The sequence below is a fragment of the Larimichthys crocea genome, chromosome XIII (assembly GCF_000972845.2).
Source record: "Larimichthys crocea isolate SSNF chromosome XIII, L_crocea_2.0, whole genome shotgun sequence".
Lineage (NCBI taxonomy): Eukaryota > Metazoa > Chordata > Actinopteri > Sciaenidae > Larimichthys > Larimichthys crocea.
In genome coordinates this window covers 47,758,610-47,782,845 of record NC_040023.1, presented here as the reverse complement: position 1 = coordinate 47,782,845, position 24,236 = coordinate 47,758,610, and the positions used below count along the sequence as shown (strand labels likewise).

General features: G+C 42.1%; 3 protein-coding genes across 7 annotated transcripts in view; 2 read left to right on the top strand and 1 right to left on the bottom strand.

The window, feature by feature from the left end:
- The first annotated feature begins 1,813 nt into the window (after nt 1-1,813).
- casd1 (CAS1 domain containing 1) lies at nt 1,814-14,231 on the top strand. Of its 2 annotated transcripts, XR_003463475.1 has the most exons (19): nt 1,814-2,054; nt 3,119-3,215; nt 3,495-3,615; nt 4,187-4,231; nt 4,336-4,398; nt 4,527-4,571; nt 4,674-4,797; nt 5,117-5,331; nt 5,468-5,887; nt 7,127-7,216; nt 7,313-7,432; nt 7,634-7,790; nt 7,914-7,993; nt 8,420-8,521; nt 8,663-8,803; nt 9,262-9,339; nt 9,924-10,016; nt 10,382-10,718; nt 14,006-14,231. XR_003463475.1 is itself a non-coding variant. In XM_019262651.2 (18 exons), exons 1-18 carry the CDS (start codon nt 1,922-1,924, stop codon nt 10,649-10,651), a joined length of 2,394 nt encoding a protein of 797 aa, XP_019118196.1. In that variant the 5' UTR covers nt 1,814-1,921; the 3' UTR covers nt 10,652-12,269. The 2 variants fall into 2 exon arrangements, 1 of the variants encoding a protein (XP_019118196.1); XM_019262651.2 differs by lacking the exon at nt 14,006-14,231 and having other exon boundaries at nt 10,382-12,269.
- sgce (sarcoglycan, epsilon) lies at nt 12,268-23,578 on the bottom strand. Of its 4 annotated transcripts, XM_019262652.2 has the most exons (13): nt 23,401-23,578; nt 22,044-22,151; nt 18,818-18,940; nt 18,384-18,541; nt 17,776-17,848; nt 16,877-17,075; nt 16,196-16,358; nt 15,837-16,051; nt 15,330-15,356; nt 14,677-14,865; nt 14,244-14,287; nt 13,730-13,767; nt 12,268-13,582 (listed from the first exon to the last, which is right to left on the bottom strand). In XM_019262652.2, exons 1-13 carry the CDS (start codon nt 23,447-23,449, stop codon nt 13,532-13,534), a joined length of 1,437 nt encoding a protein of 478 aa, XP_019118197.2. In that variant the 5' UTR covers nt 23,450-23,578; the 3' UTR covers nt 12,268-13,531. The 4 variants fall into 4 exon arrangements, with proteins under 4 accessions (XP_019118197.2, XP_019118199.2, XP_019118198.2 ...); XM_019262654.2 differs by lacking the exon at nt 13,730-13,767; XM_019262653.2 differs by lacking the exon at nt 15,330-15,356.
- The window catches only part of ppp1r9a (protein phosphatase 1, regulatory subunit 9A), a 51,094-nt gene continuing 45,804 nt past the window's right edge, over nt 18,947-24,236 (top strand). Inside the window, exon 1 of the mRNA XM_010735819.3 lies at nt 18,947-21,730. The gene's annotated coding sequence lies outside the window, so the exon portion shown is untranslated. The remainder of the gene's footprint in view (nt 21,731-24,236) is intronic.

Sequence of the window (24,236 nt, the reverse complement as noted above, 5' to 3'; positions counted from 1 at the left end):
TCCGATGGCACATCGTTTCACCAAATTTTCTGACTGGTGTCCAGGGTCATGAAAGCAGTGGTCATGCTTAAAAGATTTGCCAGAGAATTTAAGAGACTTGCCAGAGTCATGAAGCTCACCGAAGTACAGATGGCATGAAAGCTGAAGCTTCTCATCACTGAAAAAACACTTACCAGACTAGTTCATCTTGAAAGGCCTATTCACAAGGTTGTCACCTTACTTGAAGATAAGTTAAGTAGCACACATAAAGTCACAGACATTTAAACCTGAAACATTTTGTTGTATTCTCAGTGTTGTTTAAAGAGAAAATCCCACATTCAAGGTTTAATGAGTGATTTTGGTGGGAGTTTAAGTGCCATATAAAATTTAAGTTCATTATGCATAAATAAGTCATAAGTTAAACGATAATTTTAAGTTAAATAAATAATCTGATGCAAATGTAAAATTGAGGTGTTTAAAACGTCATGGGACAGATAAAAATGTTATTAGTCATTGTAATCAGTGAGTATTTTATGGCTGGAACTTATGTTTCCCAGGTGTGTTATCACGACAGAGATTTGTGGAGACTGTATACAACAGATGTTACGCATGTCATCAGGCTCTGTTATCTTCGTTCATTTGTTATGCTAAAGTCTGAAGTTAAAAGAAGACAACAAAAGATTCTAAAAGGGCTTTAACAGGACTTTAACCTCTTTTCAGCTTCAAGACTTTTAACTGGTTCAAAAACTTACACTGGCTGCCAGTGAAATTTAGAATCAATTTGAAGATTTTATTATTTGTTTACAAAGCCCTAAATGGTTTAGCTCCGCAATATATTTCTAATCTCTTGGTTCCATACTCTGCCCCCAGATCTCTCAGGTCATCATCACATCGGCTCCTCTCAGTCCCCCATTTGTGCCTAAAAACTTTAACAATATACCCTATACAATATCCTATTTTAAACAATATATACACAATATATACACATGTATAAAAAACAGTTAAATAGAGCCAGTAACAGTAAAATAAAAACAGTAACAGTGGGATATGCATGATGTGAATCTAAACTTTATGAAGAATTTAGTCTTTGAAATAAATAAACAGTTAAATAGAACTAGTAACAGTAGACTGAAAAACAAGAAGCATTGAACTGTGCACTATGTATATCAGAACTTTTTAGAGAAAAGTCCTGCCCAACTATTGACAATTTCAAATCCAGTTTAAAATCCTACTTTTATGATCTTGCTTTTAGCTTAGTCTGAGGCTGCACTATTAATGATTTTGTCTACTTTGTTATTCATTTTATCTTGTTTTGTTGTTTCTTATAACATTATTGTTTTTATCCTTGCCATCTAAAGCACTTTGGGTCAACTTCTGTTGTTTTTTTAAATGTGCTATATAAATAAAATTGACTTGACTTTTTCACGGCAAGCGGCCAGCGAGGTATTTGTTGAAGTTTGTATTTCTTTGTTTTATATACGCACCTCATTTGCATTTAATTTTACATGCTGTTTGTTCATGTGAATACAGTTTATCACGGCGTGAGCAAGACGTGCAGGGATGAGAAGCAAGTTATGTCTGCAGCAAAAACCTGTGTCTGCCCTGTTTCTATTTATTGTATATACTTTTTCTTAAATTAAAATTTGCCTTTACTTTTTATATTGATATTGGGCTGCTCCAGGACCAGGGGAAACCAATTTTCGTTTCATCCCATGTTTACATGTGTTGTAATGACAAATAAAACTCCTCGAATCCTTGAATCCTTGAAGAGAGCTACATTATCTATCTTATTATTATCTGCACCTCCTTCGACACAGCGGTGACGATGGAGGAGGAGAAGCAGGAGGGGGCGGTGGCGCAGGGAGCAGACCGGGCAGATGGCGCAGCCGAAGACGCGCCGCCGCTAGACTGCACAGGTGCTTGTTGTCATGGAGGAGCAAAGATGGCGGTCCTGGCCTATAGCCTGGGCAAACGGGAAATAAATCAACATTTCACCATAAAAAATGCCAAATTGATATCAACAGCGGTCGTCGTTTTGCTCCTCTTGTTCCACACGGCTTCGCGGTATTATGGAGGTGAGTGGTCTCCCGTTTTTTTTTAATTTCACAAACTACTCTCGCTGCGAGCCCCCAAACACGAGCTAATGCTAACGTAGCTGTTCGTGTGTGTGTGTGTGTGTGAGCACTCCTCTGCATGCTTTCAAAGGGTGAGACGTGCAGTTTGCAAACACCACACAGCTGGGTGCGTGTGTTGCTGGACTAAATTCACAAATGTTAACTCAGCTGCACTTTAACTTAAATCGGCTTAGCTTAGCTGAATGAAGCTAACGCTGCATTGAGCTGTGTTTACATGCTCCTGTCAGGACACGCTTGATTACTGCCTGTGTGTGTGTGTGTGTGTGTGTGTGTGTGTGAGAGATGTAACTAACAATCGACAGAAGAGGTTTTTAGTGCTGTGTGCCTTTTAAATCATCATCGCTACCTATTATAAACAGATAAACGAGTGTTAGAAATGTGGCTACTGTAATAAACTGCAGCTTTAGCGCTTTAGCGCATCTGTTTCTGCGCACACCTGAGCATTTTTTTTTGTCCTACAAAACCAAAAGACTTGACAATGACAGCGATGGCACACATCCCAGAGTTGGGACTATAAAGAAATATTAGCATGGCATACATCCACCTCGCAGCTGGGTCGCATAGAGTTTAGACTTTATCCATGAAAGGTGGGGATAGGAACCAGAGACCTCTGTGTACACACACTGAGAGCAGCTGCTTTGGCTGGCGATGACACTACATGCCCACGTCTCTCGCCAGACCCTTCATGTTAGTCCATTTCTATGCAATGATTCAGTTGCAGATGGCTCCTTTCAATTTGCACACAAATGAATAGCAGGAGAGATTTATGGCTGAGCTAAATTGCTGATGGCTTCATTTTGTACCACCATGGCCCCAAGCAGAGCCCTGTATTGTATACTAGTCTTTTGACAGCGCTGAATGGAAATCCAGGGTACTATTGAGACAGCAGGTTTCAGTCACAGTCACAGAAAAGCTGTGAGTGAAAGCCCGAGCAGAGTTTTTTTTGTTGTTGTTTGTTTTGTTTGTGTGGTCTTACTGGTAGTTTCTGTGTGTCTTGCCTCCAGGCGGAGACTCATGTGAGTGGCTGCTGTCCAGAGGACGTTACTTGGGGGAGAACGTATGGCAGCCGTATGGCTGCATGATGCACAAATACAAAAGCATGTGAGTCACCTTAACTATGCAAGGTTACAATGTGTACAGTGTGTTTGAGACAAAGATTCAAGTGTGTACTGTAGCTGTGATAGATGATAGGTGTGTCTTTGTGTAAGGGTGGTCATTTGTGAGCCAAATAACTAGTTGAGGAGATCACAGGGTCAGTAGATGTGTAATAAAATCTGCATTTGATTAGGTTATAAAATGAACCGCACCCTGCACATGGACATTTTCTCACTGCAGTTCTTGTATGTACCGTTTTCTTCAGTCTTTTTTTCTATCTTACAGTGAAGCCAAAACATGCCTTGCTGAAAAGCGGGTGGCCTTTGTTGGTGATTCACGAATCAGACAGTTGTTTTACTCCTTCATCAAAATCATTGACCCCGAGCGAAGAGAAAATGGGAACAAGGTAATTATGAGAAACGGCACAAAAACAAAAGTGCCGAAATCGTCATGCATTCCTCATCCTCTGCTAACGTCTTCAACAGTCTATAAATGAAAAGTATCTGATGGAAATGCATAGACTTGTCTTTTGGGTTTTGGAATCAGTGTTATCTCATCATATATATAGTCAGCCACTGGTCCATTCAAGATTCCATCAAAAGATATGTTTGGAAGAGGCAGAGCAGCTATGCTTCAGGCATGATTGATTTTGAGGCAGGGCTGCTTGTGTCTTCCTGGAAGAAGTTTTCTTTACTCAAACATTTCCCCCTGTTGAAATTGGCCAATTGAGGATTTTGCCTCAAACATTTCTCTTGCTCCTTGGCATTTCAAAACTCAACTATTGCAACAAACAATTAAGTTAATATCAAGTGGTTTTGCACACAAATTCCTGAAGAAAAAATGCAGCAGTGGAATGCATGGCAATTATGCAGAAGTCGTGACTATTTTTGGTAGGATCTCAAGCAGGGAAAAGAGAGGAGCACTATCCGTCTAACAGGCTTTCTCTCTGTCTGTCCCCATGTCTGTAACGTCTGAAGCACGAGGACATTTCCTTTGAAGATGAGAGTTCCTCTGTTAATGTGGTAAGCTATTTCTGGATGTGTTTTTTTATCTTCTGTTCGCAGTCTAGAAAAACATACTCTGATTTCGGGAATAAAAATAAAAATCTACATCCTCTTTGTGTTAGGACTTCCTGTGGTATCCAGAGGCAAATAATTCAATGAAGGAGCGCTTGATATCATGGACCCGGGTGAGTATAGATATTAAATTCTGTTGTTGACCAGAGGGGAGTGTTAATCCAAGGAAGTTTCGTAAAGCTTGAATAAGCACATGGCTTGGGCTTGGATTGGTAATTGTAACTTCTCTCATGTGTTATAGGAAGCCTCAGCAAAGCCAGATGTTGTCATCCTCGGAGTTGCCACAGTAAGCTTGTAACTGAAATTTGCACGTTTCATGATAGACAAAAACAAGGTGGTGGCTGAGTTGTGTCAGTCTAAATCTCATCCAGTAATCCGTTCACCACAGTGGTCCATCAAGTTGCACAGTGGCAGCAGCGAGACTCTGCAGCAGTACAGAGTCAACCTGACAGCCATGGCTGTGTACCTGGACAGGCTGGCTGACCATGGAGAGGTTTACTGGGTTCTTCAAGGTAAGCATCACTACCTGTTCCCTTCCCTACAGGGCTTCAGCCATCATGGGATTACAGTTAGAACGACTCAATGGTTCCCACGTTCAATTAATGTTCATCACCAAGCACCACAGATTGATTTTATGTATGTTTTTGGTCACTCAAGATTATAGCACTTTTATATATTATGTTTTTCACAACAAAACGGTCAAATGAAAACAAAAAATGTAAATGATGTGTGTTTTTTACGGGTTATTTGGTGCTACAGTTTTAATGCTAAAGCCCAATTTTGTATGTAGGTAACATCTTTTCCTGTTCATTTCACACCTTTGTCCTCTAGACCCGGTAAATGAGGATGTGTTGAGTGACAACAGGAGAATGATCACCAACCAGCAGCTTGAGCTGTACAATGAAGCAGCAGTGGATGTGCTCAACAGCAGCAAGCGTAACAGCAGGGCCCGGGTCAAGCTGTTGGCCGCTTCGCGCCAGGCTGCAATAGAAACTATCACCCAGTCAGGCGATGGCTTGCACCTGCCCGAGAGCACTATGAATGTGGTACGCAGGTTTACGGTTGATTAAAGATGTTTTGTTGGCGTTAGATCGTTCTGTTCGGTGGTTAAAGTTCAGTTTTTGTTGCCTTTTATCTTGGAGTGTTACTCTTATTCACCACCCTGTGTGATCTTCCTGTCAGGGAGCCATGGTCCTCATGAACTCTGTGTGCAATAAGCTGCTGAGGCCCATTGACGGTTCCTGCTGCCAAACATTACCACCCCCAAACCTCCTCCAGAAACTGTCAGCGTGTTTCTTCCTGGGCTCGGCCCTGATCTTCCTGGTCCTCCACGTCCTTGGCAACAACCGTCACCGCCGACCCGTGCCCCCAGACGTAGAGAACCTAGAGGAGAAGAAGCCAGCGACTGCAGCTGTCCCTCTCGGTCCAAAGGCACCTTTCCAGGCTCTCTGCAGGATGGGCATCATCATGGGTTATTTTTATCTTTGTGACAGAGCAGATGTATTCATGAAAGAGCAGAAGTTCTACACACACTCCACTTTCTTCATCCCTCTCATCTATATATTTGTCCTGGGAGTGTTCTACAGTGAAAACAGCAAGGAGGTGAGCTGGCACTGTTATTTACAATATGTTTTATTATGTTAGTATACTTACAGCTTGAAAGTCCATAGTTATTTCAACACAAAATCAAGTCCAGTACATCCAAAGTTGGTGTTAAAAAGACTTTTTTGTATACCTACCGAGAGATGGGAATTGATAAGATTTTAATTGATACCAATGCTCATCAGTCTTTATTGATTCCTGTCCAGTTTATTTTGTGTGGTTGTATGTGGGGAAAAAAAATTAGGCCTACACAAGTTTACAGCTTCAACACAACTGTTTTATTATCTCGAAGCGTGAACACAGAGAATGTCCGCCGAATAAAAAGTTAAGCTGGCTGTAGCATGGGAACTAGCTGAAGCACTTTTCATTTTCATTTCTCTGCCTCCGTGGAACTAATGTAGGATATTTACATTTGGAAGGACGTGCCACTGCTTGATTATGATTGTGAAGCAGTGGCACTTGTGCGTAGCGTGTCGAGTACATAGCATTCCTGGAATTTGAGCCCATGTTACACACCCTTACCGGAAGACGTTACAACAAACACTGTACTCCTTTTTCTTCGTGAAATAAAGTTAGCTTTCTTTGCCGCTTCTTTCTCACGGGTATAACTGTGTGCACAGATGCAAGAGATTGATATCATAGTTATGCAATGCGCATATGCAACCATCAGAACAGTAAGGTAAAGCATCAATAAAAGGTCAGCTCTGAGGCACATGATTCCAATGGGTTGGACAATTTGGTGTTCTGGTTATCGATTTCCATTCCTACTTACTGAACAAATTAATTGATGTGTGAAGTTTGAAATGATTTTGTGGGCGGTCCTAAAGGGTGGCTCGATGACACGCTGAGGCCACCCTGAGCATACCCCTGCACCCCCAGCAGAGAAATAGAGATGAATTCATCTCGCTCAGTGTGTTTCAAAGTTAGTCATGTCATTTTCTGAACTCATCTGACACGTTTCAGTCGCTTCAAAATTGCTGCTTACTGCTCCCATGAGTGGACGTGGCTTTAGAGCTTTCAGTGGACACACCCTCACAGTCCTGGAGCTGAGTTGCTCATATTTACCTGATTTTGACACCTTATTTCATAAGGTCGATATTTTTACTCATTCAAATTTGGCTGGGTGATTAATGACACTTTCTTCTTTGGTCTGACAAACTCAATAACAACAACAATGTACCAAGTTTTAAATTAAAGTTTGTTACAATTCAAGATTTTTAAACCTCCTTTTCCTCACAGACCAAATTACTAAACCGAGAACAAACAGATGAGTGGAAAGGCTGGATGCAGTTGGTCATCCTCATCTATCACATATCCGGAGCCAGTGCTGTGAGTCCTAAATATGTCTTATACACATCCATTTGGGATTAACATGCTGTGAGACGGTGTACACCGATATTAATTTTTTTTTTTTTTGTCCTTCAGTTCATTCCAGTGTACATGCATGTGCGGGTACTGGTGGCAGCGTACCTTTTTCAGACCGGCTATGGGCATTTTTCATTTTTCTGGCTCAAAGGAGACTTTGGACTGTATAGAGTGTGCCAGGTGAGAGTATGAGTCAGTTATGCTTTAACTAAAATTTTGTAATGACTCTTTATTATGACTACAGTTACCAATATAACTAAGGCTTTTGTACTTGAGCATAAATACCATCAGATTATTGATGGATTGGATTGGACTTTTCTAGTGTGTTATCATTGTGATGCTATAATTTGATAATGTGTTTTTATTTTCTTTCCACACCAGGTACTTTTCCGTCTAAACTTCCTGGTCTTGGTGCTGTGTGTGGTAATGGACAGGCCTTACCAGTTCTATTACTTTGTCCCGTTGGTCACCTTCTGGTTTGTCATCATCTACGGCACGCTGGCCATGTGGCCTCAGATCCTTCAGAAAAAGGCTAACAGTAGGTTTTTCATTTGTTTAATTCACTTGTGTCAAACTTGTGTGGAAAAAGTCCGAACCTCATAGCAGCTGGGTTGCATTCAGAAAAACTCTTTCACTAATGGCTGTCTCCTTCTCTGAACAGGTAGTGGCATGTGGCACCTTGGGGTCTTGGCAAAGTTACTGGGCCTCCTGATGTTCATCTGCTTCTTTGCCTTTTCACAGGTGGGTGAATTCAAAACATTTTAATCCCACCAGTCACTTTTGGAGTTTGTCAAATTTTAGATTGAAAATTGGATTCGATTTATATTACAGTTTTTATATTGATTCCATATGAACAAAAATGGGCACGTCAGTAGCTATGTATAGTATATTTGCACAGTACAGTACATTTGAACAAAAATGTAACTTTGTACTTTTGAATACAAGAATGTGCTGTGTTTTTGTTTGTTTTTTTTTTTTTACCCAAAATGAATGAATATGTATTAAAGTTGTGAATGTGTAGTCAATCAAAGCAAAACTATTTGTCCCTATTTTGAGAACTGTGACACTGTCGTCATCATCATTGTTCATATCATGCTCAAATGTATGTGTCGTCCTCTTATGAAGCCCTCCTTATGTAATAATTATATTTTGGCATTGTGACTTCAGGGTTTCTTTGAGAGCATCTTCTCTGTGTGGCCAATCTCCAAGCTCTTTGAGTTGAACGGAAGCATCCATGAGTGGTGGTTCAGATGGAAACTGGACCGATTTGTAAGTCAAATGTGTTTCCTTCCTTTGCACCCCACTTTAGTAGTCAGTGTAATAGACGGCAGAGTAGATCAGACGCTTGTTTCATTACACAAATTTTCTAAACTTTGTGAAATAATTTGATGTGGTTATGTCCTTTTGCAGGCGGTGATACACGGTATGCTATTCGCCTTCATCTATCTGGTGCTTCAGAAGCGTCAGGGGCTCTCGGAGGGTAAAGGAGAGGCTCTCTTCTCTGCCAAGATTTCCAACCTGCTCCTCTTCCTCTCTGTCGTCTCCTTCATAGTAAGACTCTTCACATTGGCCTTCTCGGACATGTTTTGCTCATATCAATCAATCAAGCATTGTTTGACAACCGCAGTTTAGGAGACAGTGGTTACACAGGGGAGGGGTGGGTATTTACTGTGCACGCCACACCTTGTAGCTGCATTGGCAGCCACAATCTTCTAATCTTAATGCTTCTGTGTATGTCTTGAGAAAGCTCTTGTTTGTATTGGAAAATGTCTGCGGAGTGTAACGTGAACTCAGCAAAGCGACAGTTTATTCCTCTCACATGTCTACCAGGTGATAAATGTACATTCTGTAAAAACTAAGGCAGCTCTCTGTTCTTTATAGACTCCCCCAAAGCAGTTGGGGATTACAGTAGCTATTTGATCAAGGTCTAGTCGAACCAAGTCAACCACCTCCTCGTCTTTGTTGCTGCTCAGGATTAAAACCTGTTACCTAACTTCCCCTCCTTCTAGACTTACTCAATATGGGCCAGCAGCTGCAAAACCAAAACAGAGTGCAACGAGATGCATCCTTACATCTCTGTGGTCCAGGTACATTTTTCAAAATATCCTCTTTATTTTTTATTTCTTTTCTTCTGCTTTCATTCTCATGGTGTATTTCAGCAGACGTGTCTTCTCAGAATCAGGTTAATCCCTCTGCTTTGGCTTTTGTGATTAATTGCACAACTGTAATTCCTTTTCTGATTTGGCCTGAAATGTCATTATCCTAGTTACATGACACTTTTAACTGTTTTAGTCCTATTCTCTGTGTGTGAGTTTAAAATGTACATTATTTTTGTTGTTGAGCCTCGCCAAAAGGTAACTTTCTGTTACTAAGCGACCGACAGTAAAGTTTACTTATCTTAATTAGCCGGGAAATTGAGTGTTATAACATGGGAGTGGTTTTCCTTCGTGGCTAGAGATAGTGCTGGTTTCATGTCGAACAAATTCCCACTGAGAAACAGTTGGAAGTAGTTGAATAAATAAGATCTCTAACAACATGGTAAGCCATTTCCTTCCATCCCTAAATTGACTGACTGACTTTATGTCACGCAAAGTCGTTTTGACGTCTTCGCCTGAGAATCTCTGTGTTTGCTTTTCAAAAGAAATGTCTTCATTCTTCTGTTTGTCCACAGATATTGGCCTTCATTCTCATCAGGAACATTCCTGGCTACGCCCGCTCTATATATAGCTCATTCTTTGCATGGTTCGGAAAGATCTCTTTGGAGGTAAGATAAACCTGACCTGCAGTAGAGTTACACTATTATAATAAGAACTTTAGTTTGCTCATCTTTAGTTATATAGCCCTCCAATAAAAATCTGCAATCAAAATGTGCTTTGAAAAGGGCACCATAAAACAGGAGAAAGGAGTAGTCGTTAAAACGTGACGTGAGGTAACTAATAAAACGTGGAAGCAGCACTGATAAAATACCAGGAATAAGAATATGACTACAAATAATGATCAAATGCTGCTGATAACCCATATCTGCTCTGTGTGTGATGTTCTACAGCTCTCTAGAGGCAACCAAGTTAACAGGGAATTGCCACACATTATCTTATGTCATAATGATCATGCATCGTTTGTCTCCCCCAGCTGTTCATATGCCAGTACCACATCTGGCTGGCGGCTGACACTAAAGGAATTTTGGTCCTGATCCCAGGAAACCCTTCACTTAACATCATGATCAGCACCTTCATCTTTGTCTGCGTGGCTCACGAGATTTCCCTCATCACCAATGACCTGGCCCAGGTGGTCATCCCCAAAGACAGCGTGGCCCTGCTGAAGAGACTGGGGGCCATGGGGCTCTTCAGTCTGGTTGTCTTGCTGCTAGCCAGAGGCAGCCAGCCCACACCCGGCGCCTGAAGGACGCCTCTCGATCGGGGAAGGGGTCAAAGCAGACTCGCCAAGCCCCTGCTGAATTTGTAATGAGGTAATGGATCCAAACCAGGAGCAGGGCCGTTGTTTTAGCCTGCTGTTGGTCACAGGAGACGACCTCAGTTGTGTTGAGTGCCAACACCAGGAGGCGTGGGATACAGTGTCTCTCTGCGGGACATGTGTGAGCAGAGTCTGTACTTTTTTGACTGCTGTGAAAGTCGCACACTGAAGAAAAGAAAAACGCCCAAAAAAGGGGTTGGGTCTGGGGTTGCTCCTTTAAGGGCAAAGTGCAAATTTCAAGAAAGACGGGGAAAAACTAAACGCTCAAAACGTTTACATCGTGTGGATTTGTTAGAAGAACAGAGAAGAAATGTGGAGATGTGGAATCTTATTTTAAACAAAAAAAAAAAAAAGAGGTCCTCTCATTTCACCTCATGCTTGCTGTGTGAATTTTTGCAGCGTCGCTTCTACTTAGCCAAACACACTAATAAGAAGTTTATTTTGTCACGTACGGTACTTCGTGTTATTGCTTCACTTTGGAAGGGTTCACCAGGCACACACACACTCCGTCCACATGGCAGTAGCAGCTGAAGATGTTTTCACTCAGGTGGATCCATAACCTTCATATTCAGATATCTACAGCAAATGTTCAATCGTGCTGCATTTTATTATCAACATTACTTTGTACAGTATTTCTGGTGACTTTAAAAATAGTGTCGGATATCTAAATATGCAAAATATGGACCAACAATGACTTGGGTGCTGAAAAAAAAACCAAACAAAAAAAACGGTCAAGATTCAAGTAAAAATTTGGAGCGCAGTTGTTAAAACGTTGGACTATCCCTCGACATATTTTTGCAAATGTTTTTGTATGTAATTTTAGAAATGTTTGCCTTGTGCTCAAAGGTACCGTGGTCACCTGCTGTAGCTCTAAAAATTCTGTGTGATATGTACAGTATTTAATGATTTAAATTAAGCCTATATTTTATGTTTTTGTTTTTTTGGCTTTGTTTTGTATGTGACGCTCATGACTGCTGTTTGTGAAGGAAGTATTACAGACATAGTTTTGTACCCATCCCAGCATCTCATTGATAATAACCTGCCTCAGAGACACATTGCAGAGGTTGAGCCTTTACAGTCTGACACCCATCTGTCCTCTTAACTCACTTCATAGTGTGTGTAAATTAATAGAGTGTGAGACTTTATTTTATACAGCAATGCTTCAGCAGTGTTTTTACTCCTTTATCCTTCCATTGCCGTTAAAAAAAAACATGCCTCATAGCTCTGGTGGAAAATGCACTGGCTTGCACATATTATTGTAGAATAGGACTAACAGCTAAATACACATCCTCCCTTTGCCGTAACAGGCAGTGAACCTTTTGGTTAGCGAATGACTGAGTGAATTGTGAAGTGATTTCTCAAGACTGAATGCCTTTGAACATACAGCTTTTTCTCAGTGGCTTATACATACTGTACATCTTCCCCGATGTAGCCTGGGATCACAATCTTCCATCTGCCACTTTGCATCAGAGCCACATCAACATTCAAGTACAACTACTAGGTAATGCACTGACTGACCTGAGAAGACATATTACTGTTGCTTAAAAAAAAAAAAAAAAAAAAAATTGTATATTTTGTCAGTTGACAAATGAGTGATGTGTCTTTGCCTATATATCCTCAAACATTTAAGAGAGATTAGCACTTTTTAATCTGCATTTTTTTCCATCTTTGCAGTGAAATGCAATGTTAAACATAAGTTTAACATGGTACCAGCGCAGATACTTTCTGTACTTTAGCACATTTTTATTGGGCAAATGTTTTGTCATTTTGCAGATATAAAAAAAAAAAAGTATAATGTAATACTGTAATGCATTCATTTTGAGTTGCATATTTCATCTACAGTGGGGTAGTAAAAGATTGCGGTGTCAATCGTTTCTACACGTTTATGTAGCTGCTTTTTAAAAAAAAAACGTGGGTCCACGAAGAATTCATTTTTCTTCACGGTGGAACAATTTGTCTACGTCTTTCGAGGCTTCTCTCGTCATTTTTCTGATGATGTGGAGTTCGGGTTGTGTTCTCAAACTGAACAAGAGCCAAGTAAATTTGTAATTTCTATAGCCAGTCATCACCTCATTGTATAGATGAGATATCCATGTTACAATTTCAATTAATGGATGAAGTTTATTGCTCCGTTTTCTCGTCTATTACTGATCAACAGCTATAAATTTGGTAATTGTTTCAGGCCTTAATAGATCTTTTCGGTCGTGTAAAAGCAACAACTATTTATACCCCTGTGCAGGGCCTCTTTGAAATATGTTACATGTACAAAAAAAAAAAAAAAAAAAAAAAAAAAATTGTGATGTCTTAAAATGTGAAATGTATCCATTTTATTTATAAATGCCTTTATTCTGTTGTACATTGTTAATAATACCTTCATAAAATGTGCTGGTTTGGCTTCTTTTTTGGACAAAAACATACCTTCCATGTAATTCAGACATTATTAGAGGTACTTACAGTCAATGCAAATTACTTGGAAAGAATTTATCATGTGACACTGTTACATACATGACACGACAACTTGCAATGACAAGCGTTTCCTTGTAAAATTCCCTTTTCCTCTAAGAGGTCTGTTGTGAAAAGCAAGTAAAAACACATTTACACAAATATTTCAAAATACTGTAATGTATCTTTATAATTAGCTAAGCTCTTTTGTTCTCTTCCACACTCTCACTCCTTAAGGTGTTAAGTGCATATGGACAATAAATCTTTTTAAAGACACTTCTGGGGCATGCAGATTGGCACAAATTTTTAGAAAACAAACAAACAAAAAAGATAGATATGAGGTCAGCTCCGAACACTGGAGTCTGGTCACAAGTTCAGTGCTTCGGCCACCTTTCTCTCCTCAGGAATACCATTTACCTGGAATAAATACAGAAAGAACATAAAACTTTATTGCCAAGTATTGGCATTGACATTTTGATACGCTATTAGCCCTTTTAAGCAGAAGAGATGAGCTGAAATAACCTCAGCATTAACATGAACTCATTCACAGACTGCAGCACCTACCTCCAGCCTTCGAAATGTCGACATGACATAATTCTCTCCTTTGTTAGCAGTGAACAGAGAGAGCAGCGGGTTAGTGTGAGGGAACTGTTATGCAGCTGCACATCATGCACACAGGAGGGCGCTCACACGCCAACAGCAGAAACGTAGGCGTTGAGGCGCCACTAGACGGGAAGTGAAGCTCTCATGCCCCATTTGCTTGTGGAGCCGTATCGAAATGATTTGCTCTCAATAATTTGTGTCCAATTGAATAACATCTGGATGCTTGTGTTTTTACAGTGACGCAGAAGGGCGATCGTGCAAGGACAAACCGAGGTTGTGAGCAGCAGAGAAAAAGAATTGTGACTCCAAAGCAGAAAGGTGTAAGAACATCCCCCACAAGTCAAATCTGAGCTGTCGCTCTGATGCCTACTCCTGTAACTAAACCTTTATTTATTTATTAAATAAAATGGTCACATCACATATTGCACATGCAGATGGAGTAAGCCAGACTACAAAGTTAAAAGAAATAACTAACCTGATGGCCGTTGCTGTGGTATCGTAATCTGGTTTTGCAGGTTCCTGGAATTATAAACAATGACATTATGTAAACACACATTCACATCTTTAGTCTTTAGTATCATGTGAAAGCACGTTATATTAGCAAATTATTCTGACGTTCAAGCCCATTAGGAAAAACGATCATGGGATAGCTTGAACCTCTTAAGCTGTAGACGTATTTTCCAAAAGGCCTGACTCGCTCGCTGCAGCTTTAACTGTAAGCACGGCATTTTAGAAGCACTGAAAACAAGATTAAACAATAATGGTATTGTAACGGCTTATGTTTCCCCATAACCATGCCTATAAGCCATACATCTGCGTGCCTGCTAATGAGCATGTGTGCATTTCATGTGTGTGCGCACACACGTGCCGTGTTTACCGCCTTCGCAGAGACCAAATACTCGACTCACGTCTGTGTCTGCATGAGGGGCATGCTGGTGGTCTCGTAGTTGTCCGGGTGGATGGGTGGCACCACCTCGCCGCTGACTGGGTTGAAGACCGGCAGGGTGGAGAGGGGCCACGAGATCTCCCGGTTCTTAGACATGCTCCGCAGCTCCTTGCTGGACTTCTGGATGGAGCTGTGGTGAACCAGCTGGATGCTGGAGAGACGAGAGGCAGTGGCGTTAACGCGATGAGCTCGTGGTGTTTGTCGTGGTTGGCGGTGTTAATTTGACTCATCCCGTGTGCGATGCTCTACTTACAGAAACACATTTAAAAATATTCGAATATGCAGTCGCTTTGTGCTATCTGCTATGGTGAGCTCTGCACTCGATTCATGCAATGCTTACAAAAATATAACATCCACCTTTACCTATTGCTGTGATTTTTGTCTGATTTCTGTACTTTTTTTAATACAGCATTAATTATCTACATCTGGCCATTGAGTTTTTGAGCAGCCCATTGGATGAATGGATGTAAACACACAGATGAGTATATGAATGATTATGAGAAAGCCACCAATGACAAACATAGATGACAAAACTGCGAAGCAAAGAGAGAGAAGGGGGAGGGGACAGAAACAGACCCAAAATAAAGAAAAACACAGGAGAGGTAAAACACTTACTCTGGTGTTTGCATGTTTCTTTTTTCCCTAGAAACAAAACAAAATGGATGAATTAAATACTAATATTAATAGTTAAAACAGACATCTAGACACAAGTGAATGGATTGTATGGTAAAGACAGAGTGGAAATGGCGATGGAACACTGAGTGAACGAGGGGGCACATCTCTCCCAGCCTGTAAATGATAGAGAATGATGAATGGCTATCAATGTCACGGCTATGATTCCAAACATCCAAGATGCACGTGACGAAATTAACAAAAAGCTGTGACAGATATTCATGGAGGACTGTAATGTAAATGGGCCGTACAACTGGATGGCAATGACAAGCTGCAATTCCAGTCCAGATTATTTCTAAAATATCCTGCACTGTCCATCCATCACATCTATTGTTTCTCCCCATTTTGGTTCTCCTATACTTAAGTAACACTTCCTGCGCTTTCCTCAAATGTTTGTTGGGGTGTCCGGTGCAATATTTTATGTAAAAATATAAGACCAAGCACACTTACACCCCTTCCCGTCTGCAGCACATAGTGTAGCCGAGGATGAAGAAGAGGACTAGTGCCACAGCGGAGGGAACGGCCAGTGTGATAAGGAAGTCTGAAAAGTAGTCCCGAGTCTTCAGAGACTCGGAGGGGGGTTTGTATTCCCCAAATTCAGGCAGGATCCCGGTGCCGGGGTTGGGGCGGGTAATGTATACCGGGACCACTTTGTTGATGTCGACCTAAAGAAATAAGTAGGAGTTAATTCAGCATATGTGAACAATACGTGGGTTGCATAAACTTAAAAAGATGATTCAGTTGCTTAGTTCCTCTCTCGCCCCAGCGCTCTATTCAATTCAAGGTAATCCGTACAAGACAATCCTCACCAGAGAGATCTTGCACCAATCGATGTGAAACTGAGCTCTGAACTTCTTGTCACAGCTGATCACAGGCTCCATCTCCTGACTGCAGCGCAGCTGGTTATGTGGGCTCTCCACCTCCCGCAGGCACGACGAGAAGGGAACGTCAGCGCCAACCATCACGTACACTCTGGAGAGGAGGAGGAGACGGTGAAATACAAAGCATTAGAGAAGTGAAGGGAAGAGAAAAGAAGAGAAGAGAAGAGAAGAGAAGAGAAGAGAAGAGAAGAGAAGATGGAGCCTCGTTTATTCTGTGCCCTGTTACATCCAAAGCTTTTCTCCTCCACTGAGTTTTCTCGTCGATGCTTTCATCTTCCAAAACGTCAGCATGAATCTTTGATGCACAACTTATGGCAGTTCATGTGGGCTATTCCCCCGTGAAACAGACAAACTGACAGTGTTTGTCAGTGCTGACAGCCAAGTGTACTCCTAATTCGCAGCGATGCCGAGGTCCCAATTATGTCAGCATAATGTGAGTGGGCTGAAAATATATGCAGTTCGTTTGATTGAGACAGAGAGGTGAAGAGGTCACTCGTGGAGGAAATACAAAAATCAATGTCAAGTTCTATAAGAAGAAAATAAAACCATATTTTAGCTGGAACTGGATCATTTTCGCTTCAACAGTTGTGAAACTTTCAACATGCTCACCCTTCCTTGAGGTTGTTGATGGGCAGGGGCACGCGGCCGCCACGGTCCAGCGCCGAGGTGATGTTGATGGCGTTGAGACGCTCAGGCTGCCATACGTTCTTCACCGCTCCTAGGAAGTCCCCAAGCACCTCGCTGGCCAGCATCTCCTCCACATTCATGTTTCTGATGTAAAATTCTGCCTGGTAGGGCAGAGGGAACTCTGTTCACAAAGGGATGAAGGAGAGAGTGTGAATGGCAGTAAGACTACGGGAAAGAGGGAGGACAGCTACAGTGTTGCTGCGCTGACTAAGACATCATTAATATTTCATTCTTGCTGCATAGATGACGCTGATTTCACCAGTCTGTCCAGCAGACTGCTGGTTACGTGTTATGACTTGGCCTCCTTATGGGGCCAGATGGCGGATGACATCACAGCCAGGGAGCGAGTGATGTCATGATAGCGCCGCAAACATCTGCTGAGCGTTCAAACAGCTCGGCTCTTATTGTACTGCATGTACCGTGACTGGTCGACAAGCCACTGAGCAAGCATACAGATGCACAGATGTGAGGCGTGGTCACAAAGAGGAAAAGGAACGTCTGCCTTCTATAGATACACCGGAATAATTTATAACCGTGACACATGACTGTGTGTCTACAGCCGCCACAATCTATCATAGCCGATAGCAGCAGATATGGTTTGCTAGAGTTTGGAAATTGTCTAGAATTAAATTTCTTTACATTAAATCAAACAAGAAGAAATGCAATGTACCAGGTAAAGTAGTGAGTCAGTAGTGACAATGTGTTGTTCTTATTTAGAAATCACTGATTTTCAAATAATGAATGTACACTCCGGATTTAATCAGGGACGCCGCGCAGTCTGATCTCTGTTTGCTCTAAGCTCACATACTGGCACCTCTTACCTTCTGTGCCCATGATGTTTATGACCAAGTTGTGCCGTGCCGTCTCGAAAGTGCGTCTGTTATAGGCTGTAATCTGCAACACACAGGGGTGAAAGTTTAAGCCCAGATCAGTGCAGCTTATATGGCTGCAGCCCTCTTGGACAAGGCTGAGCTAAATACACTACGCTACAGGCAGGCTCTGTACCCAAGTGAGACGCCGTATAGAGGCACATGTGCGCCGCCGGGAACGTTAAGCCTTTTGGGAAAAGAATTTCTACAGTAGCTTATGGGGGGACAAAGAAAGCATAAAAAAACATAATGGAATTTAAATCTGAGGACTCAGAGCGTAACATTACTAAATGCAGACAGATCTGCTGTGCTCAGTTAAATCAATTCAAATCTGTAACTACTCGATTATCTTTATGTGTGCCTTGGCAAAGACCACCAAGTATCTGATACTGTCCTCTCTTTAAGTGACTGGAAATGTCTGCTGCTTTTAATTTCATGCTTTATTTTAAAACACTTTTGCCACGACAGCAGAATTTCCCCCACCCTCGACATATTAAACAGAAGTACGAATGCCTTCATGTTCTCTCTCTCTGCGCTTTGAAAGTCGTCCAACCACCCACCTCTATGACGGTGGCCTTGCCAACATGCTCTGCAGTGGGGGAGCCATAGAGCACTCCGTCGCTGTGAGGAGTCCTCTGGATGTAGCGCAGCCAGCCCGGCCTGTCGGGGTAGCCCATCAGGTTGGTGTTGAAAGTGATTGGGTCATTGCTGGCATCACCTGTTGGCAGAGCTGCTTAATGAGAGGTGACCCATTGATCCGTTACGGGTCAGCATCAATTCAATAATGTACACTTAGAGCCATTAGCTGAATTGTGGACGTGTTGCCAGCAGCGGCTAAGCATTTTCTACTTGTGAAATATGATGAATGGACGACGCACTGCTCCATTTATACGGCGACTCTTTCCAACAGGCAAATGTTTGAGGGATTAGATAATGAAATATTTCAACCCTATGAAACAAAGTGCAGAAAATGTGAACGTGATGGTGTTATTACCTGATTTGGGGTAGGGAGGAAACTCTCCTTTGAAGTACTCTCTCTCCAGAACGTGGACGAACAGCACCCCGGCGGACGGGTAGACGTTGCGGTCTGCGTGCGATCTTGACAAGATGGTCACCACTGAAGGACAGATTTCAAACAAAAGGGAAATAAGCTCCTGAAAACAAAACATTTGCTTTTTTTTCATTCATTAATGACCTGCTAGAAGCACTAATTTAAAAAAAGGAGGGAAGGCGTTAATAGAGGTGAAAACGTTATGGCTGACTAGTACCTGCTCACCTACTTTACACTTTGAAAATCAATACTGCTCGCAGTGATAAATGTGTCTGCGTCTCTTGCCTGGCTCCTGCATTCTCATGGAGGTAAATGCAATCGCTTCAGGCAAGGATGTAGTGCAGGAAGAGCCAAGTGTTGACGGTGAAATTATTATCTGCCCGAAAGACTGTGATGATTCTGTATATAGGAAGAGCAAAGCTAAACCACAACAATGGCTTATAGGGGCGAGCAACTGAGGTGCTGTGAGTAAAAGCAGCAGTCATGAGAGTCATTCAGACTGTACAGAGACTGCTTTCATGTCCTCCTCCCACTCTGTCTCCATTATGCTCTCTGTTTAGCCCCACTCCATTTCAAACACAAACATTTTGTCTTTATTTGTGAAGGGCATCGCGAGGAAAATGGCAACCCATTAACAGTCACACAATGTAAGACTGGAGGTGATTTGCCCAGCTCTCTCCGCATCTTTTCTCCTTCGCCATTTCCTCTTCTCGTGCTCGTTTGTCGTCTTCCAACAACGTCTCTGCTATGTTTTCTTCGTCTCACTTTTTCCTCCCTCAGTGGGTGGGCACTCCATTTTTAATCACCATGGGAGACTGTGAGCGTACGAGGAAGAAAAAAAGAAAGGAGGAGGGTGGAGAGAAAACTGGAGATCTGTGCTATGAAGTGCCAGAGAAGGAGAGTTTGAACGGTTCCCGCCTGCAGACACATAACTCCGGACACATTAAGCAGCCACAAGAGGACACGGGAAAGCTGTGCACCTTCCCCGCAAAAACTGTACGCCTTTTTCTACCACTGATTTTCTTCATTGTTTATCTCAATCGTAACCCACTGTAACATGAAGTGGGATCTGCAAAGAGAGTCTCGGCTGAAGACGGCAACAGAGCAGGATTTTAATCCGTGCCCATGAAAGAGGAAGTCAGTATGTGATCTTTGGTTGTTAAGCGTTATCTATTACCAGCGGGCACAAAGGGTTTATTGCGAGATTAGGTGACACAGTAAGCTGCAGATTATGAAGGAAGTCCAGTCCACATCTACAAGGCCAAACTGTAATCTAAGTATAAAGTTATAGAACGGCCCTGTGTGTGTGTCTGCGTGTGTGTGTGTGTGTGTGTGTGTTAAACTGGGCTACATCTGTGGACACAAACAGAGACGCAGAACCGGCCATATGTCCGATGTCCCCAAGGGCTCAGTCGCAGCTAGATACAATCAATAACATTTACTGGTCACTAAATGTGGGGTTGCTTATAGAACGGTTGGAAGGTTATATCCACCTCATCTCTTTCAAAGGACAGATTAAAGGAAACCACCTGAGCGCGACTAATGCATGCGATAGCTCTTCTTGCTGCTACTGCTGCACCCATGACAGTAAGATCTAGGTTATTCAGAGACCTAGTATAAAACCTCATTCAGTCTCAGTGCCGCCCTCGCTGATGACTTGAGTCGATCTGCAAATCCCACTATGAATGCACGCGCTCGGATTCTATTACCCCGACCCGTTGGGCCTCATCAATTCTTCACCACACAAAAAAAGACCACGGTCACACACTCAAGGTCAAGCACCGGCTATTCTTTTCTGCTTAGAGAGACCGACCGGACGTGGTGTAAACATTTGCCACAGATGAGACAGGCAGGACATAGAAGCGAGCCCAGATGGCCTGGTCTGAGGAATTGCAAATTACCTGTGGGATTTGAAATAGCCTCTCGAGATTCAAGCTTTGATTCATCAACGAACATTTAGGTCTAACGCACACACACTCCTGGCAGCCTGTCCGGCTCATGGACTAACATTGGACCGTGTTTCACCCTCTCTCCTCCCAGTCTCTTCCATCGAAGAACAGCCAGAGTAACTAAAGATCATTGGCTAAGCTACAGTAAGGCTCTGCTAATAGCATTAGGTCTGCTTATTTGTGGTAGGCTAACTTCATGCCAGGCCTTCTCGAGATGATGGACTGCAGCAGTCCTACTGTACGTAATACATCACCAATTAAAGGTTAATGCTAAACTGTCCGCTGAAGACCAAACATGTCTGCGGCGCCTGCTGCAGGACAAATGTTATGATGAACGAGTCCATGCTAACACACACAACAAACTACATTTCCCTGGTGATTGTGCTCACAAACACACACTAGCACAGCAAGCAGGTATTCTGTACACGCTGCACATAATCAGAATAAACCTCCACACATGCATATAAATGGTGGATCACTAACAGGCCTTGGGGGGGTTATGGAAATGGCTAACCAGATTTTCTGCTTCTCTGGGCTGACCTTGGACTGGCTGAAGTCTCAGGGGTGATGCCTGCGTTAAACTACCCTCGTCCCCCCTCTGATGGCTCCAGCCTACTGAGGCCTTTCACACAGAGACAAGGAAGGGATGTCCTCTAGTTCTGTTGAATCAGCTTCATATGTGCATGTCGCTCGGATCAGGAGGAACGCATGTGCTTCTTTGGTGTTTAGAGGGGAAGCACAGACAACAAGGATTGCTACTGTTTTTGATCGCAGCTTTGGTATTCTGCCTGTGAAGCATTTGAGCCTCGTTGGTCTTTGCACAGACCTGGAAGTGAAAGTAGTCGGTGTCACAACGGACAAGAATGCACAGGAAACAGGCAGTTCACTTTTTTTGCGCTCTATAAAGGTAAGTGAATCACTGATTTGTCTAGAACGATTATCAAGGAGTTGTGTGTTATTCGGCGTTGAAACGGTGCAAGTATTGTGTTAAAATAGAGCTCTAGAGATTTAGAATCAACTCTACTTCTAGCCAGACTTAGTCAAAATCTTAATTCAGTCAACTGTTACAGCAAAAGTAAGCAGGCAGCCGACGACTGAAAACAATAATGCCAGTATTAATGGGGAACTAGTTGAGCGTGTCACTGTGTTATGACTGTGGAAGGGGGAGGGGGACAGCGGGTCAACACATGAAGTGCACCACTGCACACACACCCACTCACCATCTTTGTACACGGCTGTTCTGTGCTTCAGTCCCATGGATCTCTCCATGTGGACATTTCCTTCATGTAAAGCGGTGTCTTTGGCATCAAAGGCATGCACAATGTAAACTATTGGATCAATGAATAAAAGCATGAATGGAAGTTTTGTCGTACAAAAGCTATCTGAACTACATGCTTGGCTTGTTGGCCAGTTTATTAGGTACACCTGACTAAACAAACACAACGACATAATATCAGAGTGCAGTAAATGCTTCTTCATGAAGGTTATAAAGTTCATTTTTCTCTGATTTAGAGATGTAGATTTATACTTATCCAAGCTCAGAACATTATATTTATGACATTTTGATAGACCAAACAAATGATTAACCAAGAAAATAATCAACGGATTAAAGGTCCGGTATGTAGGATTTTGCAGCATCTTGCAGTGAAGTTGCAAAGTGCAACCAACTGAATACCACTCGCCTCTTTCACTCTCCTCTTTCAAGTATAAACTATGGTGGCACTAAAACATGTAAAAAAAAAAAAAAAGTGTTTTGTTTGCCGTTTTTGGGCTACTGTATGTACATATCGACTGTAAACATGACGGTTTTCAGATATTTATACACTACTTATGAATATTATATACAATTTCTACCTTATTCTGCCAGTAAATAACCCTAAATTTTTACAAACTTTACCTTTAACCGATAATCAGAAGTAATTATTAGTTGTATTCCTAGATTATTATTTTTTAAAGTGACAGTAGGCTGATTTTATATCATTTGGACAAAAACTGAACATTATAACCTTCATTAACAATTCATTAATTAGTCTATTTATGTGTAAAACATCATTTTAGCTATAAGCACCTAATAAGATGGCATATATTTGGCCTTTAATTGTGAGCACCAGTGATAAAACAGCTGTAAGAAATAGGATGCTCGGTTTTATTTCACATTATAAAAACCCCACATGTAATAAATCATAACTTGAGATGCTTAAATAGCATTAGCTACTTAATTGGGCATTCATATGACACCTGCTGTACATACATAAACACAGGCCTGCACCAGGGGACTGTTTTCCCAAAGGTAATTAAAGCTCAATGAATGACAAGAAACTAGCAGGACAAAACATAACCTCGCTGCAGTTGTGAGTACAAAACACGCTTCATAGGTTGCATGTTTAAGCCGTACAGCGGTGTAGCTGTCTATTGTTAGCCGCTTTTCCATGCCTCCTCCTCGGCCTCTTGGAAAAAATGAGCCGAGCAGCTAACTAGCCTGCATGCTACCTAGCACGGACACCGCATCAAAAAGAAAAACAAAACAAAAAAAGCGCAGAAAAAATGCGGATATTTACAAATGTAATCGATACATACCCGTACCGAGCCATACCGCGACGGCTGCAGCGGACATGGTGCATATCATCCTCGTAAATCTTACATGAAAAAGGATGTTTTATCTAACATAATCGCCGCTGGCTTTGACAGCCATAATAATAAGCACACTGCAGCATTCCTTCCTCCGCCTCCTCCTCCTCCTCCTCCTTCACTGGAAACAGCACGACTCCTCATCATGCCTCTCATTGGCTGAACATCTGGATGGAAAAAGATGGTAGTCACGTAAAAAAAAAAAAAGTGCCAAAACACGATGTTGGGAAGTTTAATGCATGTTAAACACAGGGAGTGGCTGCTGTATGCTGCTTTCTTATGGAGCTGTCTCCTTGTTATTTAGGACATCATGTGGATCGTGTCACTATTAAAGCATCCTTCAGTTGTTTTCCTAACTATTTAATATCTAATTAATCTGATATCTTCCATATCTTAGGATCTGTGAAGACAGATACACCCTCATACCCACATGCATGCATAAACACACACACACCATCACCTCATCAGGGCTTGACCTCCTAAGCTCAGCTGTAAGAGGCATGTTTGAGATGTCCAATCTGTCCAGAACCCCTGCAGAGACAGTCCTAGCAGACAGATGGTCATGTTTTGGCCCCTTGGCTCCAAGTCAGTGTTGCTTAAGGGCTGTAGGACCCTTAATTCACCCCTCATGCCCCCTTGGTGTCAGCCACCGTTAAGAGAGCACTTTGATCTCACAGAAAAGCATCCCTTATTCTGGCTTAACGCGCTGACAGTTGCTCACTGCATGGTTCTTGTTTGATAAATTTGAAACTAGTCTTCTTCTGTGGTGTTAAGACAAGACGCCA